We start from the raw sequence: 24,465 nt of genomic DNA on the forward strand, positions 1-24,465 counted from the left end.
CACTTGCACTTTTCTTGTTCCTGTGTTTTAGAAAGAACGTTTATATCTAAACAATAAACCAACAGGAGCTAAACAACAGGACAGTCAAGAAAAGCATTTAGATTTTGAAACTAATTCTGGAGAAGCAAAAAGAGGTAACAGCAATTGTGGATTAAAAAGGAAGTGACAAGATAAGGGAAAAGATCTATACCTTTCAGAATTGTGGGAGCCCTAAGTAGCCTTCTGAACAGCCAGCATGGTCAGACCTACAGGTAACAGCCTGTTTTGCAAAGTTGTAACCATCTAACCATTGAACCTTATGCCAACCAGGGGAATCTGGGGAAGGAGAGGGTGAGCTCCTGGCAACTGTGTTCTGGCTGAGCATTCAAATGATCATTCGACTAGAAGACACCTTTGCCCAATGCATGTGGTTCCAGGGAGACTGCTCTAATCAGGCACCAACAATTTGGGGACAGTTTATCACAGGTGGTCTTAGTAGGTGGTTAAGCTCAGGGCCCCAGTTGGGGATGGAAACTTCAAGAGATGGAAATTTTAAAAGAAACAGGAGTTGAGGGGGTCAGGGGAAACCAGGAGGCCTAGGGAAACCAGAGGACAAGGAGGAAGGGCACCTGCACACAGCCCCAAATTCCAGGCCTGGGTGGTGTGTGTGTATGTGTGTGTGTGTGTGAGAGAGAGAGAGAGGGGGTTTACAATTCCCTCCGATCCAACTTTCAAACCCTAGCCAAAGCCATCAAGTCACTGGGGAGCTGGGGGAGGGGGGGCAGGGCACGGAGTTGCTTATAAGAAAAGTTTTAACACAAAGCATGTGGTTAAAGCTTTCCCAGACTTCTGGCTTGGTTAAGTGGGTGGTATGTTCTTTTGTTGTTTTGGTGGTAATGGTGGCAGTAGTGGTGAGATTTTGTGTTTATTCTTTGTTTTTAAGAATCAAGTCTGGGGGTAGGGGGAGGGGGAATGAAAGGTAAATTACGGTCAAAACAAAATGGGTAGGTATAAATCTGATTTTGGTATAAATGGAAAGAGATGACACCATGGAGGGAAGGCAATAAAACAACATTGTGTCAGGGAGAATTAAAGGAAAACAGAATAAGGAGATGATGTTCATAAGGAATGACTCCAGGAAATCTATCCTCCTTGGAGTGGCCCCAGAGTTTTGGTTTATCCTAAATTTCATGCAATAAACATCAAAGAAATGGATTACAGAGGAAAACCAGGGATTTGAGTGGGCGCATAGCCCTAATGTGTGGCCAAGCAACATGGCCTGCAAAGACTCTTTTCAAACTGTGAGACCTTTTGCCACCTGTGTTCCTGAGTTCCCATCTTGATATCCTGGGGATCACATCAGAACCTACCCCTGATGTACCACACAATCCCTGAAGGCATTGCCCAAGAGGCTGAGAGTGACGGCTTTTTATTGGGTCCACAACAGAAATTGCAGAGAGCAGGGCGCCAAGTTGTTTACAACTTTGCAAAACAGGCTGTTATCTGTAGGTCTGACCATGCCTTTAACTAGCTCCTACCACCTGATAGATTTTGTGCTAAGGGCTTTCGACTATGTTATACTGTTTAATCCTCACAAAAAAGTCTTTCAGTATGTATTAGGACTACAGAGCCTTCACGTTAAAGTGTAATGGGGTAAACCTTGTGGGCAGGCGAGACTAAAGGAGCATTCTCTATCCAATCCTTACTCCCCTGTTGGTCCATGGTAGTTCTTGCGGGAGCAATAGTGCAAATGCCCAGACATTGGCTCATAGAATTTCCAGTCGTTTCTTCCTTTGGTCTAGTCCAGTAGATCTCAAATGTCAGTGTGGATGAGATTTACAGTGCTCACAGTACTTCATGGATAATTCAAAAGAATTTTAAAGGAACGTCAAGGGTGACTTTTGCCTATTCCTCCCCAAAGTGATACCTCCCTAACCTTTATCATTATCTTCCAGAACGCCCTCTTCCTCCCTCTTTTCCCTTTGAAGGCTTCCCTTCTCTAAGACTCCATTTTGGTACCACTTTCCCAAGAGGTGTTCCCTACCCAACCCTACCCACTCTGACCTTCTCTCCTCTGAGCTACTACAGTTCATACTGCCATTCCACTCCTCTGCACCCCAGTCCTGCCCTGAAGTGTTAGCTATCTTTCTGTGGGCCCCTTTAGTCTCCCCCGTAAACTTGAGAGAGCTAATATTCACAGCCTGTGCTCTATGGAAGGAAAATAGAGTCTTAAAAATGCTTATAAGAGTTCCCACTTTTTTAGGCAAGACATGTTTATACAAAGAGAAATTGATTCTTTGAGAGCAACTGTTGGCTCAGGGAATATGGGGAGGTTTGGGATCATAATTAAAAACATGTGATATTCTGGTCAGCATTGCCCCCTGCTTAGGAAAAGCTGAATGTAATTTCGCCCCACCAAGGTAACCAGAGTTTTAATAAAAAAAAAAAAAAAAGTATATCTTTTCAATCTAGAGAGTTCTATGCTGGTCATTGTATAAAAAGTGAATTGTAACAGGTATTCGTGACAGTAGCTGTGGCTGTTGTTACTCCACACATAGGGAAGGAAGGGCTTTGGGTTCTTTTTTTGCCCCTCTTCTTACTGAGGAGATTAAGTCTGACATGTGGTACCATTTATGCTCCATGTGTTGTTCATTTACTCCACCACTTGTCCTTCCTTAAAGCAGCATTTATGGTGATGTGAAGGTCTGTAAAGGTATTTCAGGAATTCGTTTATCAGCAAGAGATGAAGGTGGGAGACATCATGGTCAGCTTTGGAGACAATGAAGCAAGCCCACGGAATGTGCGGGCCCCGGAGGGGCTGGCTCTGTGAGTGTGGACAAGGAGGGGTGGAGATGGGAGGCGGGGCAGCCCTGCCAAGGGGTGTGAGCCCTGCAATTGCAGCTTAGCCAGGGGATCCAGGCTCCTGGCCTGTAACACAGAAGTGTTTAAAAACACAAGACACACCAAAAAGGAAAAGAACTTTTCATCAAGCTCCTATGGTTTGGCTTCCTATTTCAAACAAGGCAGGAAACACCAAAGCTTTAGCCTGGAGAAAAGGAAAAAGTGCACTTGTAGAAGAAGAGGTAAGAGGGACTTGACCCTCTATAGCCTCTTGCAGGAGAGGTAACACTCCCCGGTTCCTTTTTGGGATGAACAATAATTGAATTCGGAGTTTGCTATTCGCATGACATTTTCTGAGTTTTGAACACCTTTTCAGTTTTGGTTAAAGGGGATGCCAAAATTCATTTTTCGGATCCCTGTGAAAGTTGTTCAATGATTATATGTCAACTCTGTTCTGGTGTCTGTTCCCATAGGATGTTACTCAGAGATATGAGGGGACAATGACTCTTGTTGGTTACTGCATTACCACCAATGCCATTATATGTCTTACTTACTCCTGGGGTAGATTCAGATGCAACCTGAACCAAACACCTAAAGGGAGGCAGCGGGAAAGCGATGTGACGCGGGTGTTCTCTGGAGGCAGATACTTCATGCTGGGTTTACTTGTTGACCTTCAGTAAGTTACTGAACTTCTCTGTGCCTAAGCTTCTCCATCTGTAAATGGAGACAGTAATAGGACTTGCCCCACTGGATTATGCAAGAAGTAATACATGTAGCAAATTTGAACGGTGAGTGGCTCATGCATAGAAAGCCCTCAGTAAGTACTAACTCTGTTCCAGGTGGACATTACAGTAGGTGCTTTCACTTAGCATGTCCATTATGCCAGAGCTACTGAAAACATAGCTCATGAACCAACATCAGTTGGCAAACTGTTTCTTACTAGCCTGTGACAAGGTTATTACAGTGATTGAAAATAAGAGTTTAGAACTTTTATAGCAATTTGACTTTGCTGCAACATCCAAATGAATGATCAGTGGGCTTATACTCTGTATGTCTTTGTGGATCTTGAACTTCTGCCTCTCCACAACTTGCAAGGTGATACTGATCCTGCTGGCCCTATGAACTTTGAGGGCAGGGGCTTTGCCCTTTTCGCTCATCCTTTTTCCATATCCCATTCTCTCTCACACTGGCTGAATGAAAAGTAAGCAAATGGCTGAGCATCTGTGTAGAGCAGTCACTTCCTCATATCAGGGCTTTTAAATTTTATTCTAACTGCAGGGAATTCTCTTTGTCTACAACTGCTCAGGATTTATGCTTGCAGCACCAAGTGGTTTTTGTTGTTGTTTTAAACAATTTCTATATCCCAGTAGCAAGGGTCACTATCCTTTAGTCCACACTCTTCAGGATGCTGCAGGGGTAAAAGCATTGTATGCCCCCCCTGGCTCTGAGCAGGAGAAGCTCATCTTCCAGGTTTGGTATCACCTACACAAGCCGTCTTCTTTTGGTGTCACGTGCCCACACGGGGCAGCAGCCACCCAGGATTTAACCATTTGACTTTTTCATGCCCATTCCGTATGGGCTAAACTGTCAAATCCATTATACAATGCTTTCAGCAATCTGATGATGCGCTATCATTAATCCCATTTTTATATGACAAAAATGAGACTTAGATTTATCAAGAGATTTACCACATCACAAATAAACAGGAAATTGGAGTCACAAACTTTCCCTGTAAGGCTGTGTTCAGCTTATTTCCCCACAACTATCTCTTTTTGAGAACCCTTTAAGAAAAATCTTATGTGAATGAAATAAACCATAGAGTCATTTCATTTTAGGCAAACTTGTACCAGTGGCATGACTGGTCCCCATATAACTGGGCATCTACTGGTCCCTGCTCTTGCCCATGAAGCAGGTCAGAGGCAGACAAGAATACCAAGACCCAGACTTATCATTGTCCTTTCCCATAGTATTTGAGGGTGGCTGTTCTAGCACTGTTTACTTACTACAGTCCCCAAACAGATGACAGCACTGTGGAGCTGGGGAATCCTCTGTCATTCTCATGATGACCGATGAGCCAAGAAATTGCTGAAGAAGGAGGAACATAACATCCTAAGAATTTAGGACGCCAATGTGGATTTGATCCGTCATGTTCTCCTACTTCTCTTCTAACAAACTTAACTTTGCAGGAGTACCTATTCTGGACATGGGATCATAAGCCAAGATCGTCAAATTTTAACTAACATTATTTTTCTTTGACTTAAGGAGCCAGGAAGAGAGGCTGCCGGTCTCTCTACCCCTGCCAGCTTCATAGTCTCATCTTCAGGGTTAGTGAGAGCAGTGAGCTAGCTGCCCAAGGGCTAATTTGTTTCCAAGGGGAGTCCTGCTCACACAAGAGGGAGGTAATTAAGCCTCCCCCTGAGCATCCCTAGAGGTACTTTTAAAAACTTTACTTTGGCAACAAGACCAGAAACTGTTCAGACTAGAAATCATCTGAGCCTCTTAAATGTGGTATGTTGAGTTAAAGCCAAGTTAATATTTAGGGGATTATAGAACTCTGACAAAAATTTCTGTAAAATTACCTCTGGAGTTAAAAGTGACAAATGGAAGAGAAATAACAACCCCCTGCATGAGCCCAACCCACCGGCCCCCACCCCCATCCCCCACAAGTAAACACACACAGGACCAATGGTTCCACCAGTGCTTTTGCATTTGGGATGCATTTCCTTGCTCTCCAAGGAAAACAGAGTTTATCTCCAGAAAAAGTTTTGGTTCTGAACAAATTCTCTCCTGTCTTTTTAGACCAAATTTAAAAACTAGGAGAAGTGAAGAAGCATGAATTTATTATAAACTCAGACTTCTGTCCTCCATTTCGTGGACTTTTCAACCTTTTGGAACCAAAGCATGTCCTAATTCCCTGCCAGCAAAATTCTGTAACAAAACCCAGGTGGATTGATGACCAGTGACAAATGTTCACTTTGGTCCCTCTTGTGGCTCTGGCTGCCTTGGTGACTCTTCCTTACCATCCCTGTCCCCTGACTTCTATGTTAACGAATCTCCAAATCATAAAAACAAGGAAGATCATGTAGAAAGAAAGTCTTTGTGGTGAGCATTCTACTTATCAGTAATGCTCATCAGCCTCATCATATGTAGAGATCACTTCTCTGGCCCAGATATTTTATTGTCATTCCTTCACTCTTATTTACAAATCCATCATTTTACTCCTACTCTTGCTCCCTGCTTCTCGACATTTGATATTTACCAAATGATACCACCCCACCCTCTACCCCCTATAGGCCAAGAGAAGTGGCCAGTGCCTCAGGGGCATCTAGTAGAACTCAGGAGGATTTGGGGGCACAGAGAGTAGGCTGGCTTAGGAAACCAAGGTGGTCTGAGTTCATTTATTCCACAAACACTTCAGGTACCTGTGTGTGTCAAGCACTGTGCCAGATACAAGGGAACAAAGATGAACAATATAGGTCCCTGCCCACCGAGTAGCAGAGATTTACCTGAGACAGATTTAACAAATTGAGGTACAGGACACCCAGTTGAATTTCAGGTAAAGAACAAATAATTTTTTAGTATAATCATTTTAGTATAGTATAATACACTTTTTGTTTATCCCACTAGGGGTATACTTATACTAAAAAAATTATTTGTTGTTGATCTGAAATTCAAATTTGGTTGAGTATCCTGTATTTTTTCAGGCAACCCTACCCTAAAGGCACCTGCCTGACTTGCCCCCCTTGGGGTCAATGGATGTGTAGGGATAATCCATAACTTCTCTCATGCCCAAAGTCCCCTCCGAGGGATGTTACAAGGCAATCCAAGAATGAAAGAAGGCATGCTTCCAGCTACTAGAGGTCTGACTCACTCAGGCCATGGCTTCACAGCCAACACCTGATAACTAGAGACAGGGTCAGGGAAAGGGAGCTGAGTGTCCTCTCCTAAAGTCTGATGCCATGGCGTTCTCCAGGGAACATTAGTTCCCTCCAGGGTATGGAATATTGGTCTGTCTGTGTCTAGACCACTGATGTGTTCTCTATCTATTAACACAAGACAATGCTGAGGAAGTTTCCAAAGGAATAATAATAATATCAATTAATAATAACAATCATACTAATAAAATCTAACATCTATTGAGCAGTGTGTTAGGAACAGTGCTTCACACTGATTCTGTCATTTCACTTTGTAACAACACTATGAATTAGGTAAAGTTGTCTTCCCTATTATATAAATAGGGAAATTGATACAAAAAGTACAAAAAATAAAATGAAGATCTCTGTAAGTAAAAAAAAATATATTTAAAAAAAGCCAGAAACTGATCCAATAAAATTATCCAGGAAGATTTACTATAATCATATGAAATTTGAAGTTTTTTGGAAGAAAATGCTATTAACTGTTGTTATAACCCAGAGCTTTATGTAGAAAGAAAAAAAATTGTGAATTTGTGAGAAGTTCTTCTTCTAACAAGCCATATGTTTTCAGATTTTAAAATTTGCATAATGCTGAATATCTGATGTATGCATATTTGGTGTATTTTATGCCTTAACAAATTTTTAAGCTTTAATAATCCCAGCTATGGAAATTTCTGAAATAAAGTTCAAAAACTTGAACTGAGTAATATTCTACTATATGTATATGTGTGTGTATGTATATGTGTGTATATATATATATACCACTTCTTCTCTATCCGTTCATCTATGGGTGGATACTTGGACTGCTTCTATAATATGGTTATTATAAATAATGCTGCAATAAACATAGGGGTGCATATACCTTTAAATCCATGTTTTCTTATTCTTTGGGTAAATATCCAGTAGTAGAATTACTAGATCACATGGTAGTTCTGCTTTTAATTTTTTGAGAAACCTCCAAACTGTTGTCCACAGTGGCTGCACCAGTTTGCATTCCTACAAAAGTTCACAAGTGTTCCTTTTCCTCCACATCTTTGTCAACACTTGTTGTTTTTGGGTTATTGACTTTAGCCATACACTGATAGGTGTGAGGTGGTATCTCATTGTGGTTTTGATTTGCATTTCCCTGATAATGAGTGAAGTTGAGCATCTTTTCTTGTGTCTGTTGGCCATCTGGATGTCTTCTTTGGAGAAATGCCTGTTCATGTCTTCTGCCCATTTTTTAATTGGATTATTTGTTTGATGTTGAGTTGTATAAGTTCTTTATATATTTGGGATACTAACCCTTTACTGGATACATCATTTGCAAATATCTTCTCCCATTCAGCAGGTTGCCTTTTAGTTTTGCTGATTGTTTCCTTGGCTGTGCAGAAGCTTTTTAATTTGATGTAGTCCCAATACTTTATATTTGTTTTTGTTTCCCTTGCCTCAGGTGACACATCTAGAAAAATTTTGCTATGGCAGATGTCAGAGAAAATACTGTCTGTGCTCTCCTCTAGGGCTTTTATGGTTTTGGGTCTCATTTTAAGTCTTTAATCCATTTTGAGTTTATTGTGTATGATGTGAGAAAGTGGTCCAGTTTCATTGTTTTGCATGTGGCTGTCCAGTTTGTTCAGGAGACTTTCCTATTGCATCTTCTCGCCTCCTTTGTCAAAGATTAATTGACCATATAATTGTGGGTTTCCTTCTGGATTTTATTCTGTTCCTTTGAAGTAAGTGTCTATTTTTGTGTCAGGACCATACTGTTTTGATTACTACAGCTTTGTCATATATCTTGAAAACTGGGATTGTGATACCTCCAGTTTTGTTCTTTTTCAAGATTACTTTGGCTGCTCCAAGTCTTTTGTGGTTCCATACCAATTTCAGGATTATTTGTTCTAGTTCTGTGAAAAATGCTATTGATATTTTGATAAGGATGGCATTAAATCTGTAGATTGCTTTGGGTAGTATGGATATTTTAACAATATATGTTCTTCCAATCCATGAGTATGGAATATCTTTCCATTTATTTTTGTCAACTTCAATTTCCTTCATCAATATTTCATAGTTTTCAGAGTACAGGTCTTTCACCTTCTTGGTTAAGTTTATTCCTACATATTTTATTGTTTTGGTGCAATTGTAAATGGGATTGTTTTCTTAATTTCTCTTTTTTCTACTTTGTTATTGTTGTAGAGAAATGCAACTGATTTCTGTATATTGATTTTGTATCCTTTGCCTTTATTGAATTCATTTATTAGTTCTGATAGGGTTTGTTTGTTTTTGTGTTTTTTTTTTTTTTGGTGGCATTGTTAGACTTTTTTATATCTAGTATCATGTCATCTGCAAATAGCGAATGCTTTACTTCTTCCTTACTCCTACTTATGTCTTTTCCTTTCCACTCAAAGAGTCCCCTTTAACATTTCTTGTCAGGCTGATTTAGTGGTCATGAATTTCTTTTACTTTTATTTATCTGGGAAACCCTGTATCTCTCCTTCTATTCTGAATGATAGCTTTGCTGGATAGAGTACTCTCAATTAGAGATTTTTTCCTTTCAGCACTTTGAATATCTTACACCATTCTCTTCTAGTCTTCCAAGTTTCTACTGAAAAATCAGCTGATAGCCTTATAGAGTCTCCCTTGTATGTAATGTTTTCTTTTCTCTTGCTGCTTTTGAAATTCTCTTTATCCCTACTTTTTGCCATTTCAATTACTATGTGTCTTTGTGTGGAACTCCTTGGGTTGATTTTTTTGGGAGTTCTCTGTGCCTACTGGTTTTGGATTTCTGTTTCCTTCCCCAGATTGGGAAATTTTCAGCTATTATTTCCTCAAATAAAATTTCTGCCCCCCCCCACCCTTTTCTCTCTCTTCTCCTTCTGGTATCCCTATAATGTAAATGTTACTGTGCTTGATGGTGTTGCAGAGTTCTAAGTCTTTTTCACTTATTATTATTATTTCTTCTCTCTCCTCTTCAGCTTGATTGCTTTCTATTACTCTGTACTCCAGTTTGCTGATCTGTTCTTCTGCTTCTTCTAGTCTATTATTTATTCTCTCTAGTGTATTTTTACTTTCAGTTATTGAGTTCTTCATCTCTGACTGGTTCTTTCTTATGTTTTCTATCTCCTTGTTAAGGGTTTCACTGAGGTCCTCTACTCTTTTCTTTCTTTATGAGCATTACTTACAATTATCTATCAGGCATATTACTCATCTCTATTTCATTTAGCTCTCTTGCTGTGATTTTGTCCTGTTCTTCCTTGGGAACATATTCCCCTGTCTCCTCATTTTGTCTAACTCTTTGTGCTCTTTCTTTTTTTTTTTTTTTTTTAAGATTTCTTTATTTGAGAGGGGGGAGGGGCAGAGGGAGAGAATATTTCAAGCAGACTCCCAGCTGAGTGTGGAGCCCAACATAGGGCTTGATCCCATGACCTATGAGATCATGACCTGAGCCCAAAACCAAGAGTTGGACACTTAATTGACTGAGCCACCCAGGTGCTCCTCTTTGTGCTCTTTCTATGTGTTAGGAAATTCAGCTTCATTTCCTGCTCTTGAAAGTAGTGGCCTTATGAAGAAGAGGTCCTGTAGTGCCCTGCAGTGCAATGTCCCCTGTTCACCAGAATCTGTTACTTCAGGGATATCTCCTCTGTGTGTTAAATGCACCCTACTATTTTGGCTGAGCCACTTTTGCTTTCAGCCCTGTCTCTCTTTGCCTGCTGTGGGCAGTGTTTGTTCCCTATGTTATTATTGGGTCAGTTTGGGTCTGCCTTGGTCTTGAGATGAGTCAGACCAGGAATTTACCAGAGATGCAGTAGAACTGATCAGCAGTGTGCTTTCCCTGTGTTGTCCCTTGAGATGGTTTATTGGCAGCTAGGGCCTGCATTAAGACCAGATGTCTGCCCACAGCCCACTGGGGATAGGTCTGTAGGAGGATGTGGGGATGGAACTTGTGGTCTTAGCATGCTTCATGCAGGAGTATTGTGGGAGTGGACCTTGAGTTGCTTTAGACAACTGCAGCAGGACTAGAGGGGGTGTGTCTACAGGAGAACACAGGGGTGGGGCACACTGTCAGCAAATTAGGTGAGAGTGTTTGTGCTGTGCTGGTTCCCACAGGTGTCCATGTGTCTAGGCTGGGAAGCAGGGGAAGGAAATGGTGCTTGTCAGTTCCTTTGTTCCTGGAAAAGTCTCCTAAAGATGTCTGTCCCTCCAGCACATGCTCTGAGATTAGTAAATAAATCTTCCCATATACCCCAAATGTTTTTCAAATTGCTACTTCTAGGCTGTATCTCTACAGAGCTGTTTGTTGTACTGTATCTTTAAGGGCAAGGAATTTGTTTCCTCTTGCCCTCTGGCTCTCCCAGAGTGGAGCCTGCTGATTTTTAAAGTTCCATGTGTTAAGCCCCCATTGTAAGAATTCACGAAATTAGTCCCCTGTGGTTTCCAAAGCCAAATGTTATGGGGATTCATCTTACCTGTGTGGGTTTCCCATGCCTGGGGTACTTGCTGTAATGGTTTGTTTCTCCTCTTGATGCCCATGGTGTCCCTTCCTCCATGGACAGACCCATGGGTCCATTTAGCCTCCACCATGTCTCTACCCCTCCTACCCTCTTCAGTGTGGCCTTTTCTCTACATTTAGCTATGGAGAGTCTGTTCTGCCAATCTTCAGGTCATTTTCTGGGTTATCTACATCGATGTGGGTGTTATCTAGTTGTATCTTTGGGACAAGGTGAGTGTAGGATCTTCCTACTCCACCATCTTCCCCAGAAGTCCCATTGGATCTTTTAAAAGTAACCTTGATAATCATCATGGTTTGTAAAATACCATCCAGTGATAGTACCATCTTTGTTTCATTTGTAATAGGAGTAAAAGTTCAGCTTTTAGAATCATCTGGCTGGAAGATGTCAAAACCTCCCATCTGTTTGTGGGCAGCCAGTATCATATGTATCATAAAGGGAAACATGTTTGTGATTAGCCTTTATTCCCATGTACTGATTCTTGAAATCTACTCATGTATATTTCAGTGAAGCATGGTATAGATTATAAATTTTGCATTATGTATGCAAAACTATAGGAAGCCTATAAAAATTATATAGATATGTATTTAAGTTTTCTCAGTAATAGCTTATTAGACAATAAACAATATCCTGGTTACTTAAGTGATGATCTACTTGCTTTTCCAGTGGCACCATTTACATCTGTCCCTGGGCTGAACTAATGGGAATTTTAAAAATTGAGGGCCCCAAAGCTATGAACCCTCCCTCAAAGCAAGTATCCCTCTCGGGGCCAGCCAGGAAACCTGCCAACCAACCTCTCCCAGTGCCCACCACACACATGGCCCCAGAATGGGTGGAATATAATTGAAAAAATATCACCAGCACTTTCATGTTGGTTTTCCCTAAAAAGCAGTGCCATTAGAAAAACCAGAATTGTATTTTCTCATTCCCACCTATGTACTATACCAGGTTTACCTTGTCCCTTAGGGGAAAATAGCCATATGCTTGAAAACGCCAGTGTTTTGTATATTTGAGGCCCTTTTCATGAACCTCTAGGAAAAATAGTAAAGAGTGCCAGGTAAATACACACAGACAAACCAATAGAATTATTAAGCCATCTTGATGAATGGATTTTTAGGGATTATTAACCCTTATATTTATAAAGAAGAATAACCCCATATTATATTGATAGTGATTGTTTAATAAAAATTTGGGACCCCTGGGTGGCTCAGTCGGTTAAGCATCTGCCTTTGGCTCAGGTCATGATCCTGGGGTCCTGGGATTGGGCTCCCTGCTCAGCAGGAAGCCTGCTTCTCCCTCTGCCTGCCACTCCCCTGCTTATGCTCTCTCTCTGGCAAATAAATAAAATCTTTAAAAAAATTCAAAGTAGCTCTAGGCTGACTCAGGCAGGTAAGGGAAGATAAATACACACTACTTTTCTGTAATCATTTAGCACCTTAGCATCAAGTGAACTATTTCTGCAGCTTATTTGTAGGCTCTTACTGTATCTAAGGCACTATGTTAGTCCTTAGAGGGGTTCCAAATTTATTCTACATATAACCCCTGCCTTAAAGGAGGTAATTTTAATGACTCACCTAGTGCTTTATAAATTCTACTGTAAAAAAAGATAGTTGGAACTATTAATATCAGTCATGGAAAATCTCTTCCCTCCAACATATTAAAAATCAAAAAGATTTTTTTTATTTCATAATATAAAAGAGTCAAACTGATTACCATAAAATTAAGAAAACCATGAGTTTATACAGTCCATTTGAAATGTTCTATCAATTTCAGCACAAACAAATTGCCTCTTAACAATTTTCCAAAAAAATGTCTGGCATGAATTTCATGTGAAAGCCATGCTTTTGTAGAACTGGATAAGAATATGGTAGATAACCATACAAACTGCTTTTTATTCTCTGAATTCTTCAACAACTCCTTCTAATGTAAAGTTGGCACACACACACCAATGTTTATAAACTTCTGGCAGAAGAAGGTATAGAAACAATTTCAAAGATCTATGTCCATTGTTCACCTGAAACTAATGTAACAATGTGTGTCAACTATACTCAAATAAAAAAAAAAAACTTTAAAAGAGAAGGAAGTTTAGCACACAGATCAGTTCGCTATTGGCCGCAACAAAGAGCCCTAGAGTGTGGGTATCAGTGCAGGCAAGATTGAGCAAAGGGTTCAGATCATACCTAGAGTGATCTGTGATGTTAGAGCTAATTGGAAGCTGAAGAGGATCTGTGTGGTTGCATGAAGAAAGTCTCCCACCCACACCACTCCCATTAGCAGGCCACACATCTGCCAGTTCATGATGGTTGTATAATGCAAGGGCTTACAAATGGTCACATAACGGTTGTAGGCCATCACACTAAGTAGGATGACCTCAGCAGCTCCAAAGAAATGTTCTCCAAAGATTTAGGTCATACACCCATTGAATGGAATGGTCTTTTATAGAGTAAATCTATAATCATTTTAGGGGTATTTATAGAGGAATAGCAGGCATCAGTAAAGAAGAGATAGGCCAGGACGCTTGGGTGGCTCAGTTGGTTAAGCATCTGCCTTTGGCTCAGGTCATGATCCCAGGGTCCTGGGAATGAGCCCCACATCGGGCTCCTTGCTCAGCAGGGAGCCTGTTTCACCTTCTGCCTCTGCCTGCCTACCACTCCCCCTGCTTGTGCTCTCTCTCTCACTATCTCTCTCTCTGTGTCAAATAAATAAATAAAATCTTAAAAAGAGAGAGAGAGAGAGATAGGCCAGAAAAAGGTACATGGGAGACCCCAGTGATGGGCTGGCAGTGATGGTGACTACAATGAGCACATTTCCTACCACAGAAATGATGTAGATGACAGAAACTAGAACAAATATAATTTTCTTTAAAAAAATGGGGGCACCTGGCTCAGTGGATGGAGCATGCAGCTCTTGATCTTGGGGTTATGAGTTCAAGCTCCATGTTGGGTGTAGAGATTCCTTAAAAATAAAATCTTAAAAAAAAAAAACCCCTATGTCCATTGTAGTTACTCAATAAACATTTGCTAAATGACTAATAAAAAATTTATCAGGTAAATTTTTCTGTTTTGAATAAGAAGCAGTTCAACAGAGAGTAACACTGTCTTGAGGGTACATGTGACCACCATCTAATGCAATGATTTTTATTCCTTTAGGAAAAAACCAAGCACTGAGTTTGAAATCCCTGAGAAGCTGGAAGAAATTAAGCTCACATTGACTGAAAATGAAGACCATGAAAAGCTACAAGTTAAAATACAGGCTTTTGAAGACAAAATAAATGCTGAGAGCAATACTCCTAGCTCTATCAGAAGATATAGTTTGGGCCAATTTTCTAAGGAAGAAAGAAAAGACATTAGATTTAGCAGGTATAAATTTTGCTTGGCTGGTTTTTTAAAGTATGCACTTTATGCTTGCTATTAGTTTTGTTATCACACTGTTATGGGGTGGTTTTTAAATATCTTTCACCTATAGCATGCAAAGCCCCATCTTTTCATGAATGAACTGGCATTCACCTGCTTCCATTATCCAACGAAGCTTGCTATAATAAAAAGGAGAATACAAATGGAAAACAAACCTATGGCTTATTTTTTAAAAATACTTTAAATATAGATGTGCTATATATATATTTTTAAAGATTTTATTTATTTATTATTTATTATTATTTATTTATTTATTTATTTATTTATTTATTTATTTATTAGAGAGAGAGCACAAGCAGGGGAAGTGGCAGGGAGAGGGAGAAGCAGGCTCCCCGCTGAGCAGGGAGCCCGATGTGGGGCTCGATCCCAGGAACCTGGGATCATGACCTGAGCCCAAGGCAGAGGCTTAACTGACTGAGCCACCCAGGTGCCCTATAGATGTGCTATATTGAGAATGACTGTCAAAAGCCTCTCTTGTTTTCTGATGAAAAAGCAGAAGCAAAAGTAGAAAAAAAAAGAATATAACTATGTAAGTCTACTATTTTCCAGTTAGTTTTGCCATGAAATTGATTTTTAAATCTCTGTTTTTGGAGGAGGCCTAGATCTTCCAAGGTTTGGCTTATTACATAACTTGTTGCTGCTCAATGTTTTTATCAAATCTGTTAATAGCACCAATTTTCGGTTTCACACTCTAGAGGAAGTCATTTTGCCCCACCATTATTCTTTCTTTCCTTCTCAGTGGATGCTAGCTCAACTTCTTTATCTGTCTTGGCTTTTTGTTTGTATTGCAGGTCAAAGAGTTTGGCTTTGCACACTGTGCTAACAAAGAGCATGAGTTCAGATGATGGGGAAGTTGTAGAGAGTGAAGATATGCCAGCCAGCACCTTTCTTTCAGAAACAGACCCACTTAGCCAAGGAAATGACAAGTTGCCCTTTAAGGCAAACTTTGACAGATCACAGCTGGGAAGTTCTTCAGTTTCACACCCAAGTATTATACATACAGAATCAGAGTATTTGCCAGAAACAGTTAAAGCAAACTGCCAGGAAGAAACTCCAGAAACTACTGCAAGTCCTGTAGAATACCAAGATAAGCTCTACTTGCACTTAAAAGAAAACTTCAGTAAAGTAAAAGCATATGCTGTGGAAATCGGAAAGAAGATTCCGGTCCCTGATCAGTGTACCATTGAAGGTATGTGCTCTAAACACCCTAAACTTGAGAAATTTCAGTCATCGCTGGGGGGCAAAAAGGCTCAAATCATAAAAATTGCCATGCCCTGGATTTTTTTTTTTGCAAAATAGATCGTTTCAAAACACCCTCACAGTATTTTAATTGCTTTTTTCCCCCTAATAAGTTCAATCATCTTTTTTATTTCTATTCAAATCTACTTAGATGTACTTAAGTTTACCGACTCCGATTTTTTTCAAACCTCAAAATATATTGTTCCTGGTTCTCTGTCCGTAGTGTTTAGGAAACTCCTGGAAGGGGTCCGTGTTCCCTAAAGCAGGCTCTGGGGTAAGGGTCCAGTCAGAGACATTTTTCTAGCCACGTAATCATGCAAGGAAGCCATGCACAACATTGAGCTCCACGAGATTTTTCTCTCAATCATTCAGCAGCATGTATGAAGCAGCTACTGTGTGCCAGGCAGTATGCTAAAAAAAAATGCAGCTTTGTGTGAGATTCAGCTGTGACCCAAACAGATACAATCCCTGGCCTCTGGAGATTATAGAAAAAAAAGAGTGAGATCATAGTCAGGAGGTGATATATGTCAGGACCCAGTGAGAGTGTGAGCTAGTCAGAAAACAGAGAACAAAGAAAAAGATGTCAGGAACTGGGATTTCCCTCGGGTGTACAATTTAAGGAGGTGCCAAAAATTTTTAAGTTAAGACAGGATCAGTATGTCTTGCCAAACCATATTGGAGCAGAGGCAAAAGGAGCAAGAGGTAATATTGATCATGTTTCCACTTACAATTTTGATTTTGTTCATCATGAACCTTTTGTATTAATTTTGATTTTTTCAAATATATGTATTTTGACTACTAAATTTTCTCATGCTTCTTAAATTTTGTGCCCTGTTCCTGGAAAAGAGGATAGGTTTGAGGCATACTTACTAAAATGGAAGAGTGCCGGGGCAAGCTCATCCTTCTGGTAGTGAGTTGAACAGATTTGGATATTTTGAAGGCACTGTTGGCTAATTAGGTTTTTCTTGCAGTCCTTCTCAGTTAGCAGCCATGTTATTCCCTTGAGATCAAGATGAAGGTCCTAGCCCTCTTGTTGGACGTGACAGCTTTTCCCAGACTAGACAGCACATCTTCCAGAAAGAAACAGTGGAAGGATAGTGAATACAATTCACATTCACCCACGCACTGACTGTCATCCCCCTCAGTGGATGGTACTAGGAGGGTCCCATTTTCCATACTCCACTTACTATCCCTTCTCCCACTCCAAAGCAGAGAAAAGAATGTATTCTCATGCTAACAAAGGGAAAGGGGGATTCAAGCATTTGGGAATGACAAATATTTTCTGCATATCTGTAGAATCTGACATTTTCAGAGGTGTTTACATTAATTCGTTGACTAGGATTCTTAAAACTCTTTTTTTAATGGTGACCAAAAAAAGTGATATTGCTCATATTCAATATAAGTTTTGGATAATTAAGTATAACAAGATTTGAGATTAACTAAAATCAATAAAACTCAACACAAACTCTTTACAATTTCGCATTTCATTAATACTCTATGTATTTAATGCACAGGTTGGAGAATTTAATGTAAAAGAGGTTAAATGAATTTCCCAGCTTAAGGGAGGAAGTTTGTAGCAAATGTAAAGTTAGACATATTTCCATCTGCTAGAATAGTTTTGTTTTTTAAGTTTAGCTTAAAACATTGAAGCTGTGCTATGTGGTGAGTTTTAACCTTGTGAAAACCTGTGGAGGTCCTGCAGTTACTTCAAGAGTCTAATTGTCAAAAACACATGGTATTTCTTATTGCCTTGAATTATTTTGGGAGTTTGAGGGTGACTTGGGTTTTTTTTCCAAGATATTGAATGAATCCATCATCTTTACTCAAAACAAACAAAAATCAAAAGGTATTTTCTTTTGATGTTTCCTACCGGGAATGGCCTAGAACTGAGTATATATTTTTATGAGTTGACATTTTGGAATTTATTCGCATTTTTGTAATTTCCTGGAAGTTTCTGGAAAATTCCTTGTGCAGGGATATGTGTGAGGGATTTATATGACTCACTGTAAATACATCCACTGAGAAAGGACTCGTGCTGACTGCAGGGGACGTGTTGTTATTCTTCCCGAGATTGTGTAAACCATTCAGGAGAAGGCCAGCAGTCATCTGGCTGACACAATTTTGCTTGCTGTCATGAGATCACTCAGCTCAACAGTATCACATTTCTTTCCTTAAAAATTTCTTGACGAAAGATTTAGGCTTAGAAACTGTATTATGGTTATTGTGTTGTTGGTGTAAAAAAAGGCACATTTGGCCTTTCTTGCTGAATTATGCAAAGTAATCAAGAAACAAAGGGAAGAAGCATAGAAATCACTTCCACAACATTTAGAGTTAAAAAGAAAAATAGCCAGCAGGAAACAAGAACAACAACAACAATGAGTTAGGACTAATTTTAGACTGATGCCATAATGCCTACACCATAAGAAAATGATAAAACAACACTTTAAGGAAATTCTTTTGGTATCCTTTTGAATCATATGGAAAAAACCAATACTAATATCTGACTCCCTTACTTTGACCTACAAAAATGTCACTTTCATAAGGTTCAATCTATACTTTAGTAATAAACTATGTTGAAAGAACAGGAACTTTACTAGTCAGAGTGCAGCAGAATTCAGTATTAGGTGAATCAAGGTCACAAATACCATTCTTATCCCCAGTCAGCCCTCTTATTATTGCATGATATTAATCACAGAGGGGGCAGGTAATGGACTATAAATACAGCAGCACAAATCTATCATCATGTCTGGAACAATTGTCAAACCCCAGGTCTTATTGAGGTTGGGTCAGCAGTGTCATTTTGAGTATGAAAGAGCCTGTTATTCCCAGGTCAATAATTCTGTCCCGGGCCTTCTAGGCCTCTGGTGTGGATGCAGTTTAGCCAACCATGGAAAGTTAGGTATTCATGTTCAGAGTGATGGGCTGACATCACTGCCTGATTGTATTTACGTACAAGGCTGAAGGAATTTAGTTCATCAGCTAAAGGGCATTTTAAATATCTGAATCACTGGAATTCGTTTATGTGAACAAAAATGATTAGAGGTTAAAAAAAAAAAACCAAAACACATGCTATTGAAATAAATCCTTGAAAATCTGACCCATCACTGGTGTTCTATAAAGGATGATATAAAAGCTTACAAGAACCCATCAATGCGGCTTTGGTTCGCTTTGAAGTATTCCCTGATTGGGTGAAAATACATTCCATCTGTAGAGCATATCAGCAAGCCTGACTTGCAGAAAGCTAATTTTAAAGCTAGTAATGTCGTCCTTTCTCTAACAGACTGACATGAGGTGATTTTTCAACTTGAACCGATATAAGAATATACAAAAATAAAAGTTCATTTAAAATATCAAGAAACAGGTGCTGTTTCATAATTAATTACAAATAAAGTTTTCTTATTGAAATTTTGCATGTCCAACCCCATGCTGGGACGACCAAGGAGGCAAAGCCAACCCAGGCCTTACCTCTTTCTCCTTGGTTGGTCTCGTCTGGGGGGTGATATAACACTCATTCATTGAGTGGTTCTGGAGGAAGTGTCCTTTTTAAAAATAGATTGGTTTAGCTGTAGGATTAGGATCATTTATCCTTAAGGAGAATTGTAAGATTTGGAGGCAGACACGAATCCTCAAGCTTTTCCATACAATTTCAGAGGAAAAAAACAGCAGATAGTAAGATATTACAAATTCCCTGTTGCCTCATTTCATTGATATGGTCCACTGGGGTTCCTGTTTGAAGAACACTAGCTAGGGAAAAGTTTTCTAGAGAATTTTTCTTGGTGCTTGGGAATTTATCATGGATTACCTGTCTGCCAGTTCCCATTTCTCCCGAGTGGGTTTTAGTCAAAAGAAGATAGATAAAATAGTGGCCAGGTTCTCCCCTTAACCTTATCCAGCCACTCATATCCTGGCTCCAGTCATCCTCAGTTTCCCATGAGAAACATTTAAATAAAAACATTTAATTAATTATAAAACATTTAAATAAGTAAAAAGAAGACCTACAAACCCTTTTAAATATCTGAATCACTGGAATGATTTTTGGAAAGATCCCTTCCAAACTCTTCTATTCAGTTAACATCAGTTACTGCCCTTGTTCATCCCCAACAGAGTAGCTGCAAGGTCATTGGTAAAGATGTTACACATTTAAATACACACCTTAACTGTTTGCAGAGTTCCACTAGAGAACATTAGATAACTTTATTTCTCATTAATTATATTTTCAAAAGTTACTTCTAAAAAAAAAAAAGAAAAGAAAAAGTTTGATTTTCTTTGAACATTCAAATAGATAAAGAAAAATGCCCTAACCATGCTATTGAACAAAAAGGTATGCTGATTATCTGCATGTTGGCCTATCTGATGTGTATCTATGAATGAGAAGTATATTCATCCACCTAGGAAACAGTACAAAGTAAAATTGGTGAGCACCTGTACACACGGGCCATTTTGTATGGAAATCCAGGAGTGATTATCTGCCTATAAATCAAATGAGTCATCTAATCCTCCTAATATAGTGCCCACCTTGGGTAGGTTTAAAGAGACATTGTTAATAAATAAAGAGAAGTAAAAGCAAATTCATAATGGAGCAAAAATGCACAGGAGTTCATTTGGCATATCCTGCCCGAAATTTAGGCAGCCACATTAAAAGAAGGAGAAGGGGAGATGCTTAGGAGCAGAAGTAGTTTGCTGTGGCAGGTTTCATATTCTTAAATATATTCTTCTAAATGTATTATTTTTATAATAGAAAGATATGGCATTATGTTCTTATATCTGTAGTTAGTATTTTTTTAATCTTTTTTTTAGTACAGTTCATACTCAGAGATTATTATTAATCATCCCTGATTTTTGTTTGGGGTTTGTCTTTACTCCAAAGCATGCAGTGCTGTATGAAATGGTCCTGGACCATGGGTGGTCACCAGCACAAGAATACATTCCAACCCAGCTTGCTACAAACCAAATTTCAGGAAGTGAATGTTATTTTTCCATTTGCTTCCATTATGAAACTGGCATAGTTTAAAGTTATCTGATGCCCTGTAAGGAAACAAAATGGTCCCTGGATATCATCAAATCTCATTTAAAAACTGAGCAAATCTGTATATCTGAGCTCTGTTGATGATAAAGAGCTGGTAGCCAAGGAAACTGAAAAGAAATTATATAGCTGGTAAAGAGTTTTGATGTAACATAGGAAAAGGCAAAAAAAAAATTAATTTTCTCTTGTTTGATCCACAATAGCCATCAAACCCTCAGATGATGGAGTAAGATTTTAAAGTTTTTTTCCAAAAACACAGGCAACTACATAATTGACAATCAGGAGTCCAGGTATTGATAATTTGGGAGGTATTTATTTGTGTTACAGTCTATTTTCATAGAGTTATATGTTTACAAACAGCAGATAAGTCTGTCTAAAGCAGACAGAGTCTCATGTCATGTGTTGGCAGATCCATTTGGAGTGAATGAAAGAGTTACAAAAAGAACACCAAATTCCTGTTTCCTCTGTTCACATTTTTGCCCTATCCATATTAGAGACCAGTAAGAAATTATAAAATGAAGATTTTTTCTTTTTTTAAAAACTGATTCAGTGAACTTTTAAAAATAAGTTGCTTTATGGGAAATATCATTTTTCATATGAAATATTCACATTAATTATCCAATAGCCATTAAAATATTATGTCACCATTAAAACAAGCCACAAATGTGGGAAACATAATGCCATTTCAGAAATTCTGAGTATGATTCTGCTTCTCATATCAAACTTCTTAATTTCTTTTTTTTAAGATTTATTTATATATTTTAGAGAGAGAGAGAGAGAAAGACAGCACGAGAGGGGGAATGGCAGAGGCAGAGGGAGAGAGAGAGAGTCCCAAGCAGAGCTGGCATGGAGCTCACCGTGGGGCTCGTCGTGGGGCTCGTCATGGGGCTCAATCTCATGGCCCTGAGATCATGACCTGAGCCACAATCAAGAGTCTGATGCTTAACGGACTGAGCCACCCAGGCACCCCAAACCTCCTGATTTCTAAGTAGCCTTTTCAGATTGGCTTTTTGCATTTAAGCTTCCTTTACATCTTTTTGTGGTTTGATAGCTCATTTCTTTTTTGCATAAATAATATTCCATCGTTTGGATGTATCTACCATTGTAGAATCATAGAGAATAGTTTCACTGCCCTAAAAATCCTTTCTGATCTGTCTGCTCATCCTGAATATTCATTCTTCATTAATTCTACAAATGTTTCTGAGTGCCTACTCATGTCAGCATCCTTCTAGGAACTTCAGAAATGTCAGTGAACAAAACAGGCAAATATCCTTGGGTTCACAGAGATGATTCTAGTAGTGAAAAACATACAATAAATAATAAGAATGATAAATAAATAATAGGGTGTTAGAAAGTGTTAAGTGCTATAATAAAAGAAAATATAGAGCCGGCTAAGAACCAGGACAGAAAAGATTTACATATATGTATATACAGAAGGGGATGGTTCTAGAAGAACACATATCAAACTATCACCACTAGTTTTCTCTGAAGAATCAAATTGGGGATGGAGGTGGAGGAGAAGTGGAGGGTGAAGGTGAAACTTGCACATTTTTAAAGTACACATTTCTGTAAAGTTCGGAATTTTGCAACAAGAGTGGTTGACTTCAGTAATAAAGAGAGATGCTGGTAACTTGGACCTGGGTGATAATTCCAGATTCCCAGCATCCTGCTGAACCAGAGTTTATAGAACTGAGCTTCAGTCCCAACTCTGTTATTGGGCAGTTTCAATTCCTCAAACAGGGTATTTCATCTCCATGTACTGCCTCTTCCTCACCCTCATTCCAAGAGTATATTACGGGCTCATGGGTTCTTAATCTGTGCTCACTAAAAACTGTCAGGGATGCCTTCAAAGAGCCCCAGATCCCCTCTTTCCTCCTTTCCTTGCCCTACAAGCAGAGCAACTGTAATGTAGCTGGTGTTACACAGTGGCCTTCCTGATAGATATTTAAACCAAGAACTCCACAGCTTAAGGAAACTTGAAAAGCGCTTAGCTGGATCATTTTTAAGGTCCATTAAAAGAGCTTTTTATGCTCTAAATGAATTGATTCTAAGTGTGTTATGTCAGAGCTGTAAAAACGCAAATGTTTGTTATTTGGCCAAGTTTTTCATCAGCCTCAGCTTTATTGCTAATTTTATATCTCTAATGTAAAGTTAAAAAAATACTTCTCTTTCATGCCAGTTTCCTGTCCTTTCTCCAGATATCTGTATTCACCAGTTTACAATAGTTTGTTGGGAGAAAATCGGCCAGATTCTTCAATAATTTTGAAGCTGGTCTCACTGTCTGTCTGGATTTATTGATATCTATCAAACAGCAAATGACCAACCATGATTAGCAAATTAAGGCATTGTGCCTGTACAGACTGGTCTATATATTTTTTTACCTTTCTTTCTATTTTAATTCCAATATAGTTAACACACAGTGTTATATTAGTTTCAGGTGTGCAACATACTGATTCAGCACTTACATACATCACCCAGTGCTCATCACAAGTGCATTCCTTAATCCCCATCACCTATTTCACCCATCCCCCCACAACCTTCCCTCTGGTAACCAGCAGTGTGTTCTCCATAGTTAAGAGTCTGTTTCTTGGTTTATCTCTCTCTCTCTTTTTTTCCTTTGTTCATGTGTTTTGTTTCTTAAATTCCACATATGAGTGAAATCATATGTATTTGTCTTTCTCTGACTTAATCAGTTTAGCAATATACTCTGTAGCTCTATCCATGTCATAGCAAATGGCAAGATTTCATTCTTTTTTATGGCTGAATAGTATTCCATTATATATATATATAATGGAATACATATACCATATACCAGTGGTATATATATGTATATACCACTTCTTCTTTATCCATTCATCTATCCATGAACACTTGGGCTGTTTCCATAATTTGGCTATTGTAAATAATGCTGCTATAGTCATAGGGGTGCATTTATCCCTTTTAATCAGTATATTTGTATTTTTTTGGGTAAATGTACAGTAGTATCATTGCTGAATCATAGGGTAATTCTGTCTTGTTTTGAGGAACCTCCATACTGTTTTCCACAGTGGCTGCACCAGTTTGCATTCCCACCCACAGGGCAAGAGGGGTCCTTTTTCTCCACATCCTTGCCAATATTTGTTGTTTCCTGTGTTTTTGATTTTAGCCATTCCGACAGGTGTGAGGTAATATCTCATTGTAGTTTTGATTTGCATTTCCCTGATGATAAATGATGTTGAGCATCTTTTCCTGTGTCTGTTGGCCATCTGGATGTCTTCTTTGGGAAAATGTCTATTCATGTCTTCTGTCCATTTTTTAATTGGATTGTTTGTTTTTGGGATGTTGAATTGTAGAAGTTCTTTATATATTTTGGATACTAACCCTTTACCAGATATGTGATTTACAAATATCTTCTCCCATTCAGTAAGGCATCTTTTACTTTTGTTGATTGTTTTCCTGGCTGTGCAGAAGCTTTAAATTTTGATGTAGTCCCAATAGTTAATTTTTGCTTTTGTTTCCCTTGCCTCAGGAGACATATCTAGAAAAATGTTACTATAGCCGATGTCAAGGACATTATTGCTTGTGTTCCTTCT

At 39.0% G+C, this 24,465-nt stretch overlaps 1 protein-coding gene across 1 annotated transcript in view; it reads left to right on the forward strand.

The window, feature by feature from the left end:
* The window catches only part of VEPH1 (ventricular zone expressed PH domain containing 1), a 224,363-nt gene that overhangs the window by 105,632 nt on the left and 94,266 nt on the right, over nt 1–24,465 (forward strand). Inside the window, exons 8-9 of the mRNA XM_045903484.3 lie at nt 14,368–14,577; nt 15,423–15,820. Coding sequence (XP_045759440.2) covers nt 14,368–14,577; nt 15,423–15,820 — 608 coding nt within the window. The remainder of the gene's footprint in view (nt 1–14,367; nt 14,578–15,422; nt 15,821–24,465) is intronic.

This window comes from Mirounga angustirostris, unplaced genomic scaffold (assembly GCF_029215605.1).
Source record: "Mirounga angustirostris isolate CCGP_5_RB_7025 unplaced genomic scaffold, mMirAng1.0.hap1 SCAF_1, whole genome shotgun sequence".
In the NCBI taxonomy this organism is placed as follows: domain Eukaryota; kingdom Metazoa; phylum Chordata; class Mammalia; order Carnivora; family Phocidae; genus Mirounga; species Mirounga angustirostris.